General features: G+C 38.1%; 1 protein-coding gene across 8 annotated transcripts in view; it reads right to left on the reverse strand.

Moving 5' to 3' along the window:
- PLEKHA1 (pleckstrin homology domain containing A1) overlaps nucleotides 1–16166 on the reverse strand; it is a 39807-nt gene continuing 23641 nt past the window's right edge. For 3 of the 8 annotated variants that reach the window (XM_075717384.1, XM_075717380.1, XM_075717383.1), the window contains 7 exons: nucleotides 14640–14771; nucleotides 12837–12980; nucleotides 11761–11829; nucleotides 8072–8136; nucleotides 7167–7230; nucleotides 5833–5922; nucleotides 1–2474 (listed from right to left, as the gene is read on the reverse strand). In XM_075717384.1, the coding sequence (XP_075573499.1) occupies nucleotides 2145–2474; nucleotides 5833–5922; nucleotides 7167–7230; nucleotides 8072–8136; nucleotides 11761–11829; nucleotides 12837–12980; nucleotides 14640–14771 (894 nt within the window). In that variant the 3' untranslated portion in view covers nucleotides 1–2144. Of the gene's footprint in view, nucleotides 2475–4606; nucleotides 4712–5832; nucleotides 5923–7166; nucleotides 7231–8071; nucleotides 8137–11760; nucleotides 11830–12836; nucleotides 12981–14639; nucleotides 14772–16166 lie in introns of all 8 variants that reach the window. The other 5 variants (XM_075717386.1, XM_075717382.1, XM_075717385.1 and 2 more) reach the window with 3 other exon arrangements.

Genomic DNA, 16166 nt, shown 5'->3' on the forward strand with positions numbered 1-16166 from the left:
CTGATTTATTGACAATTTTAAAGGTGACATATTTACACCGTTTCTACAATAATTTAACATTTTTCATAGATTCATAAAAGCATTGATAAATAGCAGACCCTGACAATTACCAGCCACAAAGATTTCCCTTTGCTACTGAACTACAACAGTAGTTCTTTTCTTCACCCCCCCTGCCTTTAGTAAGTCCCATAATGGAGCTGCTTTACCTCCACCCAATGTGTAACCTTGCCAATACCAAGACAGAATAAAATGAACATGCAGTGTGAAAGCTGTACCAGAGAAGTGATTGCAGATGTTAGAGTACAGTAAAAATATTTCAATGCAGTGTCTTCCACACAGAACGTACTCGTGAAAAAATAAGCTTTTAAAGAGCTATTGTTTTATCTTTATAGACATTAAAACCTAAAATACTAATTCAGACATTTACAGTAGCTTCCAATTTTGTGCTAGTTTTCACATATATCTAAAGTCAAACAAAACCAGTAATTTACAAACGCCACTGCCTTAAGACAGTGGTTAGCTTATGGACAAAAAAAAACAAGAAGGTGCTGATACAATTTAAGGTTTGAAATTAGATTGCATTTCATTCTTATATGACACCAATTATATATGATCCTTGGATCAACAAATTATTGTGGTAAAGCCATCCATATCTCTCAAGCAGGAAGTCAGTTTGGAAGTTGGAGAGAAGATGGACTTGTATGATATGTAACTTAGGTTACAGCAGACAACAATGTATTCACAAAGCTGGACAATCTGAATCACAATAAGCAGCAGCATAAGATATTTGTGGGGTTTTGATTAAAGCAACATTTTTCAAAACCGATGAAAAGTACACACTCAGTCTAATCCAACGTTTGAAATGTAAAGGTTCTTTTCATTGCATCACTGAAGCCCCATAACACAGTGTACACAAATAATACTAATTTTTTTAAAAAACATATATTGCACAGCTAGTAGGTGCAATACCAGAACACTGGTATCCCTAGCATAAGTTTTCTATTTTAAATAGCTGCTTCGAACTATGCTATTCAGAGCAACTCCAAGCCAACATTCAAAACCATTAAGAATGGTTTGTGTACATAACTAAGCCAAGAGTGTTTCAATGTGAGAAAAAAACCACAGGCACTTAAGATTATTAGTGCACCAAAAGTTACAGGCCACAACTGCATGACTGAACAGTTCAGTACCAATAATGACAAAACTAAAACGAGGAGGTTTTCCACTGATCACCATAGAAACAAGAACTGTTCACAAAGCACTGATAGGAAAACCATTCTCAAAACAGTAATCAAACAAGACGTTTAGACATTTAAGAAAAGTAATTGCTGCAAAGCCTAATGTAACAGATATAAACCTTACTTAGTTCAAAAGATCTAAGGTGTCCAAATTCGAAAGTCCAATTTCTCTCCTCCCCCCTCCAAAACACCATTACATGCAGTCCATTAAAATCCAAATGTGCAAAAAGTTATAACCCACCTTTAGGAGTGTATCAAAAATAGGCTGACTATTCAAAATATAAGTGGAAATTTTACAGCACCATAATTAGAATTTCAAGGGTGTTCAGAATTCTTGTTTTGATAACAAATCAGTTGACACTGTTGATCCTAAAGAACAGAAAAAACATTTTGTGCATTTCCTGGTATCTGAAAGTCACGGAGAGAAACAATTTTCATCTATGCCTAAAATCTTATTGTAGCTCAGAATGAAATTAAATAATCACATTTGTTGGCAAGAAGTTCTCCACAATATAGCATTAGCTGTAAATTTAGTAAATTTGCCAGATTGGGAATGAAAAGTTGCTGGTACCTTGCTTACTTGCAGAAGTACTTTCTTGGTTTTGTCTTTTTCTTTTTTTTTTTTTTTTTTTCCTTCTAAATTGTGCAGTTTGGCCCCTCCCTAGTAAGTGATTTACTATCAGGCTTTGAGAAAATGGCTAAGGTCCATTTCTGACCCTCAGCTGAAAGGCAATATACAAACACATTATATATACACATGTGTGCACAGAAACACACACATACATATATATAAAAATCAGTGTTCCGGTTTTTTGTTCTCATTTCCTACAATTTTCTTTGGTTAAAAGTCCAAGCAAGGAAATTAGAGGACCGAACAAATGGATCATTCTCCAAACACTTCCATCACTACACATCACTAACTGGAAGGCTTGCATCATCCAGATCCACAAGGCCAAGATCCTGTTCCTGAGTGTCATTTTTACTTTGGGGTTCCGAGAGGCCCTGTTCAGTCACTTTGGAAGCTGATTCTCTTGGAGTGACAACCTGGATCTTGTAGCTCCCTGGCTTGGCCTTGGTAAAAGATTCGTGAAATCCTCGCTTCTCCAAGGCAGGGTATTTGGCGTGAGGGTTTGGGGCCAGAGGGCTGCCGTGAGCGGCTGTGGAATGTGAGGTGGCTGGGGCTGGGATGGCAGAACGGAGAGCATGGTTGGGTTCGGAAGAAGACTCGGTATGCTCCTGGAAAAGAAGAGCACATGTCAGATGAAGTCATTGATGTCATATTGGAAAGATGCAGTTTCAGATTTCACTCTCAGAAAAAAATCAAGACAGAAAATACACAAAGCGAAGCATCAGCCACAGCAGCAGGAGGCAGGTGCCTTCTCAAGGCAGTATATTATTACATGTGAGCTTACAGCAGGATGTGACAGCAACATCAGTTTCTTCATTTGAGAAAATTAAATTTCTCAAATGAAGCTCAGCAGCTCTTTAGACTTTATAATATAGTCAAGCAAATTGAAGCTTCTCATTTTACTAAGATGTTTAGTAACCTTTTGAAGATACACACTTGAAAGGCCATTGAAAGTGACATCTTTCCAAGAGAAAAATGTATTCAAACATATTCATATACATCAGGCACTCATATCCTAAATCCTGAAGTAATGCACATTTTACTGTTCCCTCTTCTTGGGGGACCAATCTCCCCCGTTTGTCCCAAGGACCAAACAAAACCACTAACTGTTTCATGCTATCAAGACTGTATAACAATTTCCAAAGTTAATGGACCTAGAAAAGAAACTGATCTTTAAGCTATTCCTTCTAATTGTCAAGACATTTTCTTGTGGTTGTTATTGTTAACTGCCATTCTGTTGAACTTTGCGTAACAATCTAACAAGATTGATACTGTGAAAATAACCTTCTACCATTTACTTACTGATAGAAACAAGTTCCCAGACTACCTAGGAGTGATTTAGATATCTAAAGCATAGGCACAGAGCGCCATTTTAGATGTCCTAGAATATCCTGCCTGACCTACAGCTGTATCTCCAGGACAAAAAATTCCTCAGGTTCTGCATTGTATCTGTCAGTTCTGTAAGAACGTCTCAAATACCCAGGGCTATCTAAACCAGCGCTGGATACAGCGTGAAGTGATATGATCAAAATGATGTGCAGGGATGCAGTGAGTATTTCACTCTGCATGCATTAGGAGCTGCAGCTGCTGCCACTTCTGCCATCACCAGTGTTAGTACATGAACCAAAGAAACCTGCGAACCCACGTGTGTACGCAAACCAAGTCACTTTCCAAGCACATTTGTTAGCAAAAAAACCCATCACAGATGTGTGTCCAAGATGCAAATATACATCCTAAATGAAATACTTATTTTTTCACAGCAGTTTTCCAAGTTTCTTTTAGAATGCCATGACGCAAATTCATAAATTGAATCGTAATGGATTCTGCCAAGTACTACCGTATTTCTTTTTATAAGTTAAGTAATATTACTGGGTGAAGGAGCTGTGAACCTTTTTTTGAACTTCAGTTGTGTTCAATTTCAGTGAAGTATTTCATGTTATTTACATTGCCTTATTTTATACCTGACTTGATATTCCACTTTAAGAAAAACATTCGCTTTAGGAGAACATATGATTCGGTGATTTACCTACTATTCTTCTTAGTATTAATAATTTGAGTTCAACAAATAGGATAAATGTAAGGGATATTAGGACAAGATCTTTATAATAAACCTTTTGCTAAACTGAACTGAAGGATACTCAGATTTTACTACCCACACTGACTGCAATTTCACAGTTAAGAGACTATGCTGCTCTATTACTCCTAAGGTGTCCTGCTTTGAACAGTGTACCGATTATACATTACAATGCTTCTACGTTTGAACTAATAATTTCATGCAGAGACTTATAAGCCATGCAAATCAGGCTACAATATTATCCTTTCAATTACTAGAGTTATGACGTGCATTTTTTGTGTGCACGCATCTGTATTAGTTTGTGGGTAGCTTAAATTTAATTTTGCTTTTGCACAGTTTCAAAAAAATGTAAAGTAAAATGGAAATATGAACTCTCATGCAAATTAGTTTTAATACTTTCCTATTAAAATGACATCACATAACTTACATTTAAATATATAGTATGCTTTGAAGTATAGATACATGTTTTTGCCATTTTTAATTTCCAATTATTTTAAAAGTAAGAAAAAACAGTGCAAACCTGTAAGTGAATGATATAATTTATGAGTTAGTTTTCAGTAATGGTAATGACAACAGGTAGCATTATTTTTAGCTTTTTATAGTGCAAATTAGTCTTTAGTCCTAGCCCTCTGTTAAGAAGGCAAGTTTACATGAGAGCCCACATACGTGCTGCATTCACCAGTTCTTGATGTATACCTCTGTATACAAGGATTCGACAGCCTTCTGGCCTGCCGCATCTGGAACACAGTGCAAAGCTAAGATTAGAGTAACCTATACTTGGGGAAAGAAGAGAAGAGAGGGAAAAAGAAAGAAGTGATGCAGACAGTAATAGCTAGATTGCTCAGTTAGCCCCACAAAAAAAAGCATACATGAAGAAAAGTTATCTGCCTATTTTCATTCCCCCCAAAAGAAACAAAATTTATGATAGGAAGTTTTATTTAAAAGCATGAAGCAGGTCCCAGCTGCAAAAAGTAATTGACAGCTTGGACTGAGTTAACAGAAACACAGTATCAAATGTGTAGTCAAAAGCCAGATTTAAATGATTAGAATTCAGATTATGGGGGTAATGATATATTCAGCTTTTTACAAAACATCCCATAGCCAGAAAGTGAAAAACCATAGCTTGCAACATCTGAACATCTGAACTGTAAAGTATTCCATTTGTTAAATCTGGACATACTTGGAGACACTGTGACTACAGGAACCTTCACTATTCACAAGTTAATGTGCTTTGTACTGAACATCCAATACAGTTTAAATGCAAGTATACATGAAATGTCAGCATCCACATAGCTTCACAAATATATATTAAGATTTGTCACAGCGCCTCAGTTCAGTAATGCTAGATGGTGGCCACACTACGTTTCCAACAGCAAAAACCAATTCATGCAAACAGAGAGCTCTCAGAGAAGTTACTTTAAATCCAAATCTGTATCTGCATATACAATAAGCTATCAACAATACAGAATGATGATTTAGTAGAGAGAGTTATTAAAACCAAATCAGGATATTGTCATTTGATTGCAAAATTCAGCAATTAGCAGAAACACCTCGCAGGAATTAGAAAGTTTCAATTTTACTTCCAAACTGGTAGCAGCATAGTGACCAAAGATCATACTGAACTCAGAAGAATTTTTCTAGGTTAGCGCTTGCATTATCTATGTGTTCAAGACAATACAATGCACATAAAGTTACATACACGGAGGACTAAGATAAGTGCTCAATTAAAGACACAAAACATTTTATGCCAGTCTGTATGAAAGTTCATGCAAAGATGCCACGTTACTACAGGACAGGATAGAGGACAGGCGAAAGGAAAAAACAGCTAGAACTTCATGTGCACAAGTGAACATCAACTAATCACATTTTCTCTGAGGTTCAGAATAACATACGGAAGCTGCTGATCTTCCAGGTCCCCGCTGTGCTACAATGGCCCCAGATATTGCTTTTATCCAACTGTGCATGTCTTCTGGACTGTCCGCCTGGATCAAACAGTATGCGTTATATTTAACAAACAACTCTCAACTTTCCCAGTGTCCTGACCATCTGCATTAAAATGACAGCCTCACCCTACTTTAGCAGTGTGTTATTTAAAGCCACAGGGACTTCCATTTCTTAACCCAGACATTTCTGAAAATTTTACCCTGAATTTACTATTATATGTATATAGTTATATAAAATAATAAGCAAGAAATAACTATTTTTATACTATTTGCATACTTTAGACTCAAATTTTTACTTTCAGCAACCAAAAAAATTAAAGAGCCCACAGAAATTCTTACAGGAGATCTGCTGACCCTTCTTAGCAGACTTTGGCCAATGACATAACTTCCGTACTTTGCAGTCACTGTTGCACTTTACTTCTATGAGGTATTTACTAAAGAGTTACAGTAAAATAAAAATCAGTCTCTGGGGGGGGTCAGCTGTACATTGACTTAGCACAACAATCCAACAAAGACGCAATAGATTAACAGTGAATAGCAAGGGTGCACATATCTGGGATAAAGACAGATAAAAAGCTAAAGCTGTCTCCTAATTAGGTTGCAACTTTAATAAACTAGCACATCTACCCAGCAAGAAATATCTGCAACATGTCACTTAATTATGTTCAGCTACAGGACAGCTCATAACTCAGCATCTGGCACCGCTGCCTGTATTAGACTATACAGGCCTTTCTGATCCTACGAGAGAAACTCAAAAATTATTTCCAGTACTACAAGCATCCCATTCCCACACAGCTAGGAAAAGCAAGTCTTTGTGATTTGCATTATATCCAAATATTTAAAAGATAACATGGTAAGGACGCAGTGAATAAAGTGCATATGGATCCATATTACCAAATAGGTACTGAAATCTACACGGTGCTGTGCTTTAGTAGCTATTTTAATGTGGCAACTAACTCGAATCTGAGAACTCAATACGTAAAAAATCAGTACTTCAGAATAGAAGTTTAAAATACTGAGTTGATCCTACAAAATTTGAAGACCCGAATGCCAACAAAATCACATTAGGATTTATTGTTTATTGCTTTCATACCCTACCAACATAACAGTTGCTGTTATGTGGAATATTTCTTATATACATCTTTCTGAAACATAATGAAAATCACATTCCCTCTGAAAATCATAGTGCAGTTAAATACAACTTAAAAAGCAAAACAGCAGCGCTTCTTTGCTTTGACTATGGCAGTCTCCTGATTTTGCCCCAAGTTTAAAAAAGAAATTACCTGTACGTAAAAGGTTCGAGAAGTTGTTACAATTTCAAAGAGATTGTCTCTCATCATTATATCACTGTAAATGAAATACACAAAAATGCTTCAACAGCAAGCACAACTTTCTATTTTAAAAAGACTCTAGGATGTTCAGAAAACCAGATCATTTGTTGTCTGAAGACCTTTGCATTTCTTTATCACTCTACTGTTGGTTTTTTTGTAAATACCAAGTCGAAAAAGAAAACCAGCACCTCTTACTTATTTTAGTCCTAAGACTCTTTAGTTTATCAGTGGCATGCGTGCTACTATATATATTTTTTTTAATTGGAACATTCTAAACCATATCATGTTAAGTTTAAAAATATTTATTGTTCTAGTCAAATTTCTGTAAAATTTTATTTATGTTTTGTTATGTCTCACAAAGTATTTGTCCTAAGCATTAGCCTGCTAAAAAAAACCCCTACCAAGGCAATTAATTCTTTAGTATATAGCCATTTGGTGGGAGGGAAACAGCAGGAGGAAGAGTGTTCTCATCTAAATTCAGACATTTAGCATGAGGTAGTGTCCTCTAAAGGTTTAGAGATTCTATAAGCAGAGCAGAGACTCCTAAAATTGCTGCTTCAAATCAGACAGCACCCATGCATCTCTAACTCGTGATTGTATGATACTTCTTTGTTCCACCCTTGTCCAATGCATTTACATTCTACTGAATGTTACTAATTTGAAACACAATCTAATGCAGAACACTCAAACCCAGTTTTATGCACAAAACTACTTGCTGTCCTTTAAATTAGACTATCACACGTGCATACATCAACTGAAGTTATTAAAAAGTTCTCCACTGTTTCCAATGAGCAGTCTAGCCATGACAAAGCAGTGTACTGCATCCCATGTAACCACGCCAGTTCTCCCCTCCTCACCTTTGCTTGCATTCCTGAACTTTATGGACCTCCTTAAGTGGTATAACCCTGAGAGGTTCCTTTTCCTGAAAAGAAAAAAAAAAAATCAGCAGATTATATGTAACAACTAGAATATAGTCAAAAAGCTACAGGTCAGGACAGTTGACAGCAGCAGACTTATGTAAATGAGACTTTCAAGGGAGTCAATTATGCAAAAGGTGACATCAACCAAAATTTAATTTGCTTTTGCAAGTATTAAACCAACCATGGCACTTGCAACAAAGAGGAGGCAAAATCAAGAAGTAAAAAACCCCAAAACACTCATTTACCTTACCATAATGCAGACAACCACCCCTGTCCCCTTCCCCTAACTAGATCAGAAAATTTAATCTGGCCTCAAGCACCTTATTTCAGTAAAACCATGATTATATTCATTTGCTATGAAAAGCTACAATACCAGATGCTTTGTTAATGGTACTGCATGACATGGCTTTAAATAAGATTAATTGCATCCTATACTCAATACAATTAAAAATAATACAAAGAAATCAACCCTACCAAGAGCAAGTACAAGAGCAAGTATTGTTAAAGCATATGAAAATTCTGTTACCATAACAAAAGTGTTACCATTCTGTCACAGTTTCACACAACAGGAAAAAAAGTGAGAACATTCAAACACAAATACTTTCACTTCTGCCATGACAACGTAATGTCATACACACTATTACTTTCCTGTGGTTGTTGCAGTAAAACACAAACAACCAACAACTGATTTTACCTCCTAATGTGTTTTCTTTAAGCAATGTTACAATGTTACTACTTCAGTTGGTTTCAGCTTATAGACAAAACAAAAGCAGTCGGCTCTGGAATGACTACTTTATCCACAAGCTTAAGACTACAGCTACTGGGAACTGAAGTCCAATAGAAAGAAGTTTTCCAGAATCAGAAGTCAGATGCTCCACTAGCTGAATACGACCTCCATGCCATAGCCTTCTTAACCACAAAGGCATGACAAACAATCGCTACTGAATTTTTTTTCCTGTCTTTGTACTACTCCCATTAGAAAGAGGAGTTTGTTAGGAAAACGGAGATCCCACACGTGGCTGAAAGAAATCATTCACCATCTGAAACCTTCAGAAGAGAGCACTTTACCCTTTTTGTGTTTGTAGGAGATAAATAAAAGTCTGATGGACATATGGTTAAGTTGTTGCAGGTGTTGTCTTCTTGGTGGGCTGTGCTCTATGAAAGTTTTGCTCTTTCCAATACAGATTAAATGTCTCTCCAACATGTATGGTTCAGACAAGGCAGATCCTAATTGTTTAAAAAAACTATATGAAACATGATTACCATGGTCAGGTTTCCTAACCATGGAATTCTTTGATTAACGACTATAGTCCAATAAAAGGACACTATATTCTCTGTCTCTCCAGTACTTACTTCGCTGAAGAGGGATGACTCTCTTAAAATGGAAAAAACCTAATTTCAGTAAAAATTGTGAAGCAGGATCTACTTCCCTGTTGTCTGACAGCTGGTCAGTCCAGTACCTTCCTCAAACTGCAGCAAGGGGATACTAGCCTGAAGAATAGGGTACACTACAAGATTTCATACTGTTCAAAATAGTTAAAACTGGAAAGGAGCATGATGAAACCCCAAAAGCGTATGCATTTCTACCATCTTTCTAGGATACTCTCACACAGTACAATTCTTCACTGAGTTAGAATTCGCTTGTGAGCAATCTGCACTCAGATTTTTTTTTTTTAAATAAAAATAGAGGGTTTATTATAGGCAATGAGTCAGAATAGTGTTATGCTGACAGTTTAACAAAGATAATGATGCAAGATCAAACTCCTGCTATTAAACTCCAGCTCATTAAAAGTAAAGCAAAACTTCTCTTCAGAAACAGCCTGGGTTCTTGACATTTTACAACTTACAGTTGGCCTGTAAACTCAATTTTCCTTCATTTATAATACTCTACAACTCAGACTTCATTCCTTAGGTACAGATTTTCTCACGTTTTCTAAGTGTGGTATTCCTTTTTGGGGAAAACAGACTGTCTCCAGTACCAGCCACTTCATTTTTAAATGAAGCCTGAAGGCACTTAACGTTTGGTCAAAACTGGTCAAAAGGCTGAAGAGTGATTAGTGGGGAAGCAAGATCATGAAATGGAAATAAACTCTGTAAGCATTGCTTCTGAACAGCAGAGTTCTTTGCCTGTCTTGGCTGCCCTGGTGAAACAAGTGTGTGGGAAAAGGTCCCATCATTTATATGATAAAACACCACAGAAATCTAACTTTAAACTAAGAATTGCAAGATTACAGTTTTGTCTCCCCACATAATGAGCAGCTGTTTCAAGAACACAATTAATTATATGTGATTACAAAGTGACAGGAGATACTAATACAAAAATCAGGGTGATTGTAGAATATATCCTCTTACTGTTCTTCAGTGTCCTACAGACAGGTTCCAAACAGAAGACTGAAGTCCACCCTATTAATTTTTTGTCTTTCCCAATCATGAAAAGTTATTACAGTACAGAGTTAAGAGCTGCAGGAGCAGCACAGCATATTTTTCAAATACAAGCTGTATTGGGTTTGCACGGCAAGGTTTTAGTAGCAGAGGGGCTGCAGGGGTGGCTTCTGTGAGAAGCTGCTAGAAGCTTCCCCTATGTGCAACAGAGCCAATGCCAGCCGGCTCCAAGACGGACCCACCGCTGGCCAAGGCCGAGCCCATCAGTGATGGTGGTAGCACCTCTGGGGTAACATATTTAGGAAGGAAGGGAAAAAAAAACCCTGTGCAATTGCAGCCGGAGAGAGGAGTGAGAATATGCGAGAGGAACAGCCCTGCAGCCCCCAAGGTCAGTGCAGGAGGAGGGCAGGAGGGGCTTCAGGCACGGAGCAGAGATTCCCCTGCACCCCTGGTGCAGCCCCTGGCGAGGCAGCTGTGCCCCTGCACCCATGGAGGCCCCCGGGGGAGCAGAGATCCCCCTGCACCCGGGGAGGAGCCCACGCCAGAGCAGGGGGATGCGCCCCAAGGAGGCTGGGACCCCGTGGGCTCCTGGCAGGAGCTGTGGCCCCGTGGGGAGAGGAGCCCAGGCTGGAGCAGGTTTGCTGGCAGGGCTGGGGACCCCGCGGGGGACCCACGCTGGAGCAGATCGTGAAGAACTGCAGCCCGTGGGAAGGACCCATGCTGGAGAAGTTTGTGGAGGACTGTCTCCCGTGGGAGGGACCCCACACTGGAGCAGGGGAGGAATGTGTGGGGTCCTCCCCTGAGGAGGAAGGAGTGGCAGAGACGTGTGATGGACTGACCGCAACCCCCATTCCCCATCCCCCTGCACCGCTGGCAGGGAGGAGGTGGAGAAATCAGGAGTGAAGTCGAGCCTGGGAAGAAGGCAGGGGTGGGGGAAGGTGTTTTAAGATTAGGTTTTTATTTCTCATTATCCTGCTCTGATTTGACTGGTAATAAATTAAGCTAATTTCCCCAAGTTGAGTCAGTTTTGCCTGTGACAGTAATTGGTGAGTGATCTCTCCCTGTCCTTATCTTGACCCACACGCTTTTTATTATATTTTCTCTCCCGTGTTCAGCTGAGGAGGGGAGTGGTACAGCAGCTTTGGTGGGCACCTGGTGTCCAGGCAGGGTCAACCCACCACACAAGCATATTTTAGATTTTCTTGCGACTGTCACTGGGAAATAACACGTATTCGGAAACTTACCAGTTCAGACTTGAAATATCCTATTGTGTTTTCATCTAACTGAAAGTATCTTCTCTTCCAGTTCTTCATCTGTTAAGAAAAATAAATATTTATATATTTTACATATAAACCACAAATATACTTACATGTTATATATTATTCATATATTATATATATTGTTTGTCTTTATAATATATATTGTACAATTATTTATAATTATTAACCTATATTTATAATTTTTGTTACATATATTTATTTAGATGTGTTGTGTATATATATATAGTGCCCCCAAAATAATTCTGCAAGACTCTGCGCAGTTTTATTTTTTTAAAAACTTAATTAATTTACTTAAAATTTAAACATTCTGGAAGCTACTATTTTCTGTTGCAAGAATTTTTCAATCTCCACTGAATCTGTGGCAACTCAGCAACACAGACACCCAGGAAGAAATGTTAAAAGACAGCCCATTAAAGGTTTCTAGTTTATTTTTAACTAAAAAAAGGAATGTTACAAGAAGAAGCATCATCATCCAAGATAAAATGAGTCTGAGAACTCACGAAGCATGCATATCTTGCTTAATCTGAACTATGTCTCTTCTTCTAGCAAGGCATCATATGAATTGTTCCACTTCTGTTAATCAGCGTGACAAGTTGTACAATTCTTCCTCCGAAGTGAAAAATTAGCTTTTTCTAAACATTTTAGTGATTTAAAAGGCATGCAGACATGGAACTTCTGCCTTAATTCAGATGCTTCTAGCAAGCAAAATAAGGATCCCTACATAACTGTAGAAAGGAACAACTCCTAGTTGCATGCACTAACCATAACGTGAAAGTCTCTATCCACACAACTTCTCTCCAAAACATCTCCAACAACATAACACTGAAGAAAGTAATGAAAAGAAGTAATACAGACATAAATTACATGCTACTGGAGGATAAGTTTTATCTTTAGCCATCCTTGATATTGTCAGTAGTGCTAAAGTTAATGGTAATTACGTCTTTTTTTTTTTTTTTTTTAATCATCTACTTGGTAAGTACAACTACCACCTTAGGACCTTTGTTCTTGATTAATGAAACACACTGACCTCAAATACTTACCACTGCTCCTTGTTTTACACAGTAGCCAGCTTTGATAATAGCGTTATCTGGGGGATGCTTAGCAGTAAAATAAGGAATGTGACTTTGTGACCGTTTCAAATAATTCCTATCACCTGCTTCACTGCACTCACTGGGATCTTCTTTCTAGAAGAAAACAGGAAAGTTGAGAATACTCTCAGTTTTTTCTAAAGGTCAAAGAAGAACTATACTAGTTATAATATGAAATAACTGTATCATCCCATGCTCACAAATCTCACTTCCAATTTGTCTGAAAGGATAAAATACTTCAGCTGATTTTGAGACAACTAATGAGACTCTCCAAGGGCTTTGGTTGAGTACTTGCAAGATCCATTTAGGAACTAAACTAAGCAAGTGCTGAGTATTCTCAAACAATATTGACAGAGACTCAATGAAGAATGTTACAGACCTAAACCCAAGATACATGCATGTATTTAGTGCAAACCCATAACGTGACTTGAAGGGCAAAACACTAGAGGTGGCTACAACAAACAAAAAGCTTTTCTAGGACCATAAGACACATCAGAATTCACCAACATTTTAAATGCAGTTCAGGTGTATACATGTCATTTACATGGTATTCATCCAATCTGTAACTATTTTCAGCTCAGGGAACTTCCAGAAAGAGATACAGGTCTACATCTTTAACACTGCATAGACTCTTCTTCCACAAGCTTGTCCAGTCCCTCAAACTCAGGAAATTTTCTTGCATCCATGCCATCTTTTGGCAAGAGTACCTTACATTTTATTACTCACTGAAAGAAGAACTCCTTCCCTTTGTTTCACCAGGTTACACCATTAGCTTTGTTTAAAAGCCCATAGCTATCATACTCGAAAAGACAGTTTACACCATCCACTCTGGGCAATCATGATTTTGTAGAGCTCTTACATCCTCCTTTAGTTCTTTCTTTTGCACATGGAGGAGTCCTAGCCTACTCAATTGTTCCTCACAGGGAGACCATTCCATGTGGACCAACCATCCTTGAAATCTTTCTCTGAACCCTCCAGTTCTAGTTTTTAAGCTGAGAACGAAACTGGACACAGTAATCAAGGTCTGGTCATTTACAGGATTTATACAGCAACAAACATGTTTTCTGTTATGCTCCTTATTCTTTTTCTGGTAACTCCTAATATTTGTGGGGTTTTTCCTCCACTATTACTGAATGCTAAGATGATGTTTTCCTAGTATGACTGTAACTCTTACCTCTCACTTAAGTGGAAATGCTTATTTCACAATCTAGTATTTTCTATAAAAACTAGGATTGTTTTACCCAGAATCCCTTACATCACATTTATTTTCACTGAATTTCACTTGCCATCTCATTTGTCCACACATGCCATTTCATAAGGCCCTTCTGCAACAGTTTAATCTGCTGTCATCCTTACTACCTCTAATAACATAGTGTATATATGATCAGCTGACTTAATCACCTCCTTTTTTGCCCACTTTTCCTGGCAGTTAAAAAGACAGAACTTTGGCATTATTAACACCAATTCATTTCACACACAAAAAGACGTTTTCAGCATACTAACCGCTACCTGTGAGCAAAACCTCAATACTCAAGTAATTCCTTATAGTCTCGTGTAATTCCCTGTAATCTTGTATAAAGGGAATAAAATCCTCAAAAAACCCCAGTCAGTATCACTAAGGTGCACATCAAAGTATAAGTCCTCTGAGCAAGGTGAGAAGCTGACAGCTATATTGTGATACATAACCTATTCTCACCTGTCAAACAGTAAAGCTTCCTCTATCGAATAACAGCCCACTTGTTTTAAGGGTATTACCTGGGTAGGTGTAATGATAGGAACACCGCCAACAATTTCTGTCCTGTAAGAGACTTGCTTCTTTCCACCTGGGCTTTCAGCTTGACGATTTGCATTATCCATTTGACAGAGAGGATCAGACTGCTTTGGTACCTGAAAGTGGAATATGATAATAACATAAGTTTTATGAAGACCTAAAAAAGCCCTAATCTTACATTAATTTGTCTTCAGCAGGATTTAACAAATGTTCTCTAATTGTAAAAGGCTAGAAATAGCTTACATGAAAATTTGTTGGAACAGCTATGCTCTAGTTCTCAGAAGAAAACTGGTGCCAATAAAGACATTTCGCCAGGTGTCCTGAAATCTAAAAATCAATTCCCAGCTTTGCTCTAAGTGCTATAATTGATCTGCTAATATGTACAAGAATTGGTTCTTTATTTTTCACTTGCTTTCAGTTATAGTAACAAGTGCTTTACACTGGAGATGCACCAGTGCCTGTAGAGCTAGCACAGTAAGGCTGTAAACACAGGGCTACAGTATTGAGACTTTCGTCAAACAATGCCTGACCAGTATGACATTCATACTCATGCTCCAATACCTGGCACAAAGACTGTGTGTACTGCCTCCATTAAGCCTATATATTACTAAATTCTGTCCAAAATGACCCTAACTACCTATTTTTAACTATCATTAACTATTACCTAATTCTCTCAAATGTGGAACTAAAGGAATCAAAACACCGCAGGAATTTAATTTCACCAATAAGTGTTTTGATCTAAAACCTTGTCTCAAATTTCTAAGTCTGTGCAAGAAGTAAACATCTGTAACCTAAGAAATGCACTAACTGGCTACCTAAGACATTTTCATTTATCATCTCCTTTCACCCTTAATATTACTATAGTAAACTTGAAGTGACTTAAACAAGGAGAGATCAAGAGTCTCACACCAAAATATCTTAGCCAGCAACCCACTGGATATTTACACAGGACATCTAAATTCCTCTAGAAAGAAGGGACAGGCGAATTGTTTTCATACAGTGAAGTACCACACAAGACTATGGCACATTCAAAACTCAAAACTGAGCTGATCTACACAAAACCAAAGCTACTTTATAGGCTGCTGTGACTCTAGTTCCTATGCCCAAGACTGCTTATTTTACAAAAAACCCGCCTGCAAAGAAGCACAAACAGTCCTGAGAGCAGAAAGAGCAGCCTAGGACAGCTGGCCAGGTGAAGGTGGCACTCAGCAGCTTGCTCAGCTGTGGCGTCAGGCTCATCCTCTCACTTCCACCATCCCCTCAGCCTTGCACAACGCCCAGCTTTGCGAGCACAGGTCAAAGGTGCCTGCATTCACAGCCAAGTCCGGCGCTGAAAGATAAGACATTCCCTGGCGCACACAGATCATGACCTTTCAAGAGAAGGGGCTTATAGCTACAGCTTTATGCGTGCTTCAGCCGTCACAAACTCCTACTTAAAAATGCCACGGACCAAAGCCACAAACACCTTCTCATACGAACGCATTTTCAAACAGTACTCAAATAGGTACACT

Source organism: Pelecanus crispus, chromosome 10, assembly GCF_030463565.1.
Source record: "Pelecanus crispus isolate bPelCri1 chromosome 10, bPelCri1.pri, whole genome shotgun sequence".
Lineage (NCBI taxonomy): Eukaryota > Metazoa > Chordata > Aves > Pelecaniformes > Pelecanidae > Pelecanus > Pelecanus crispus.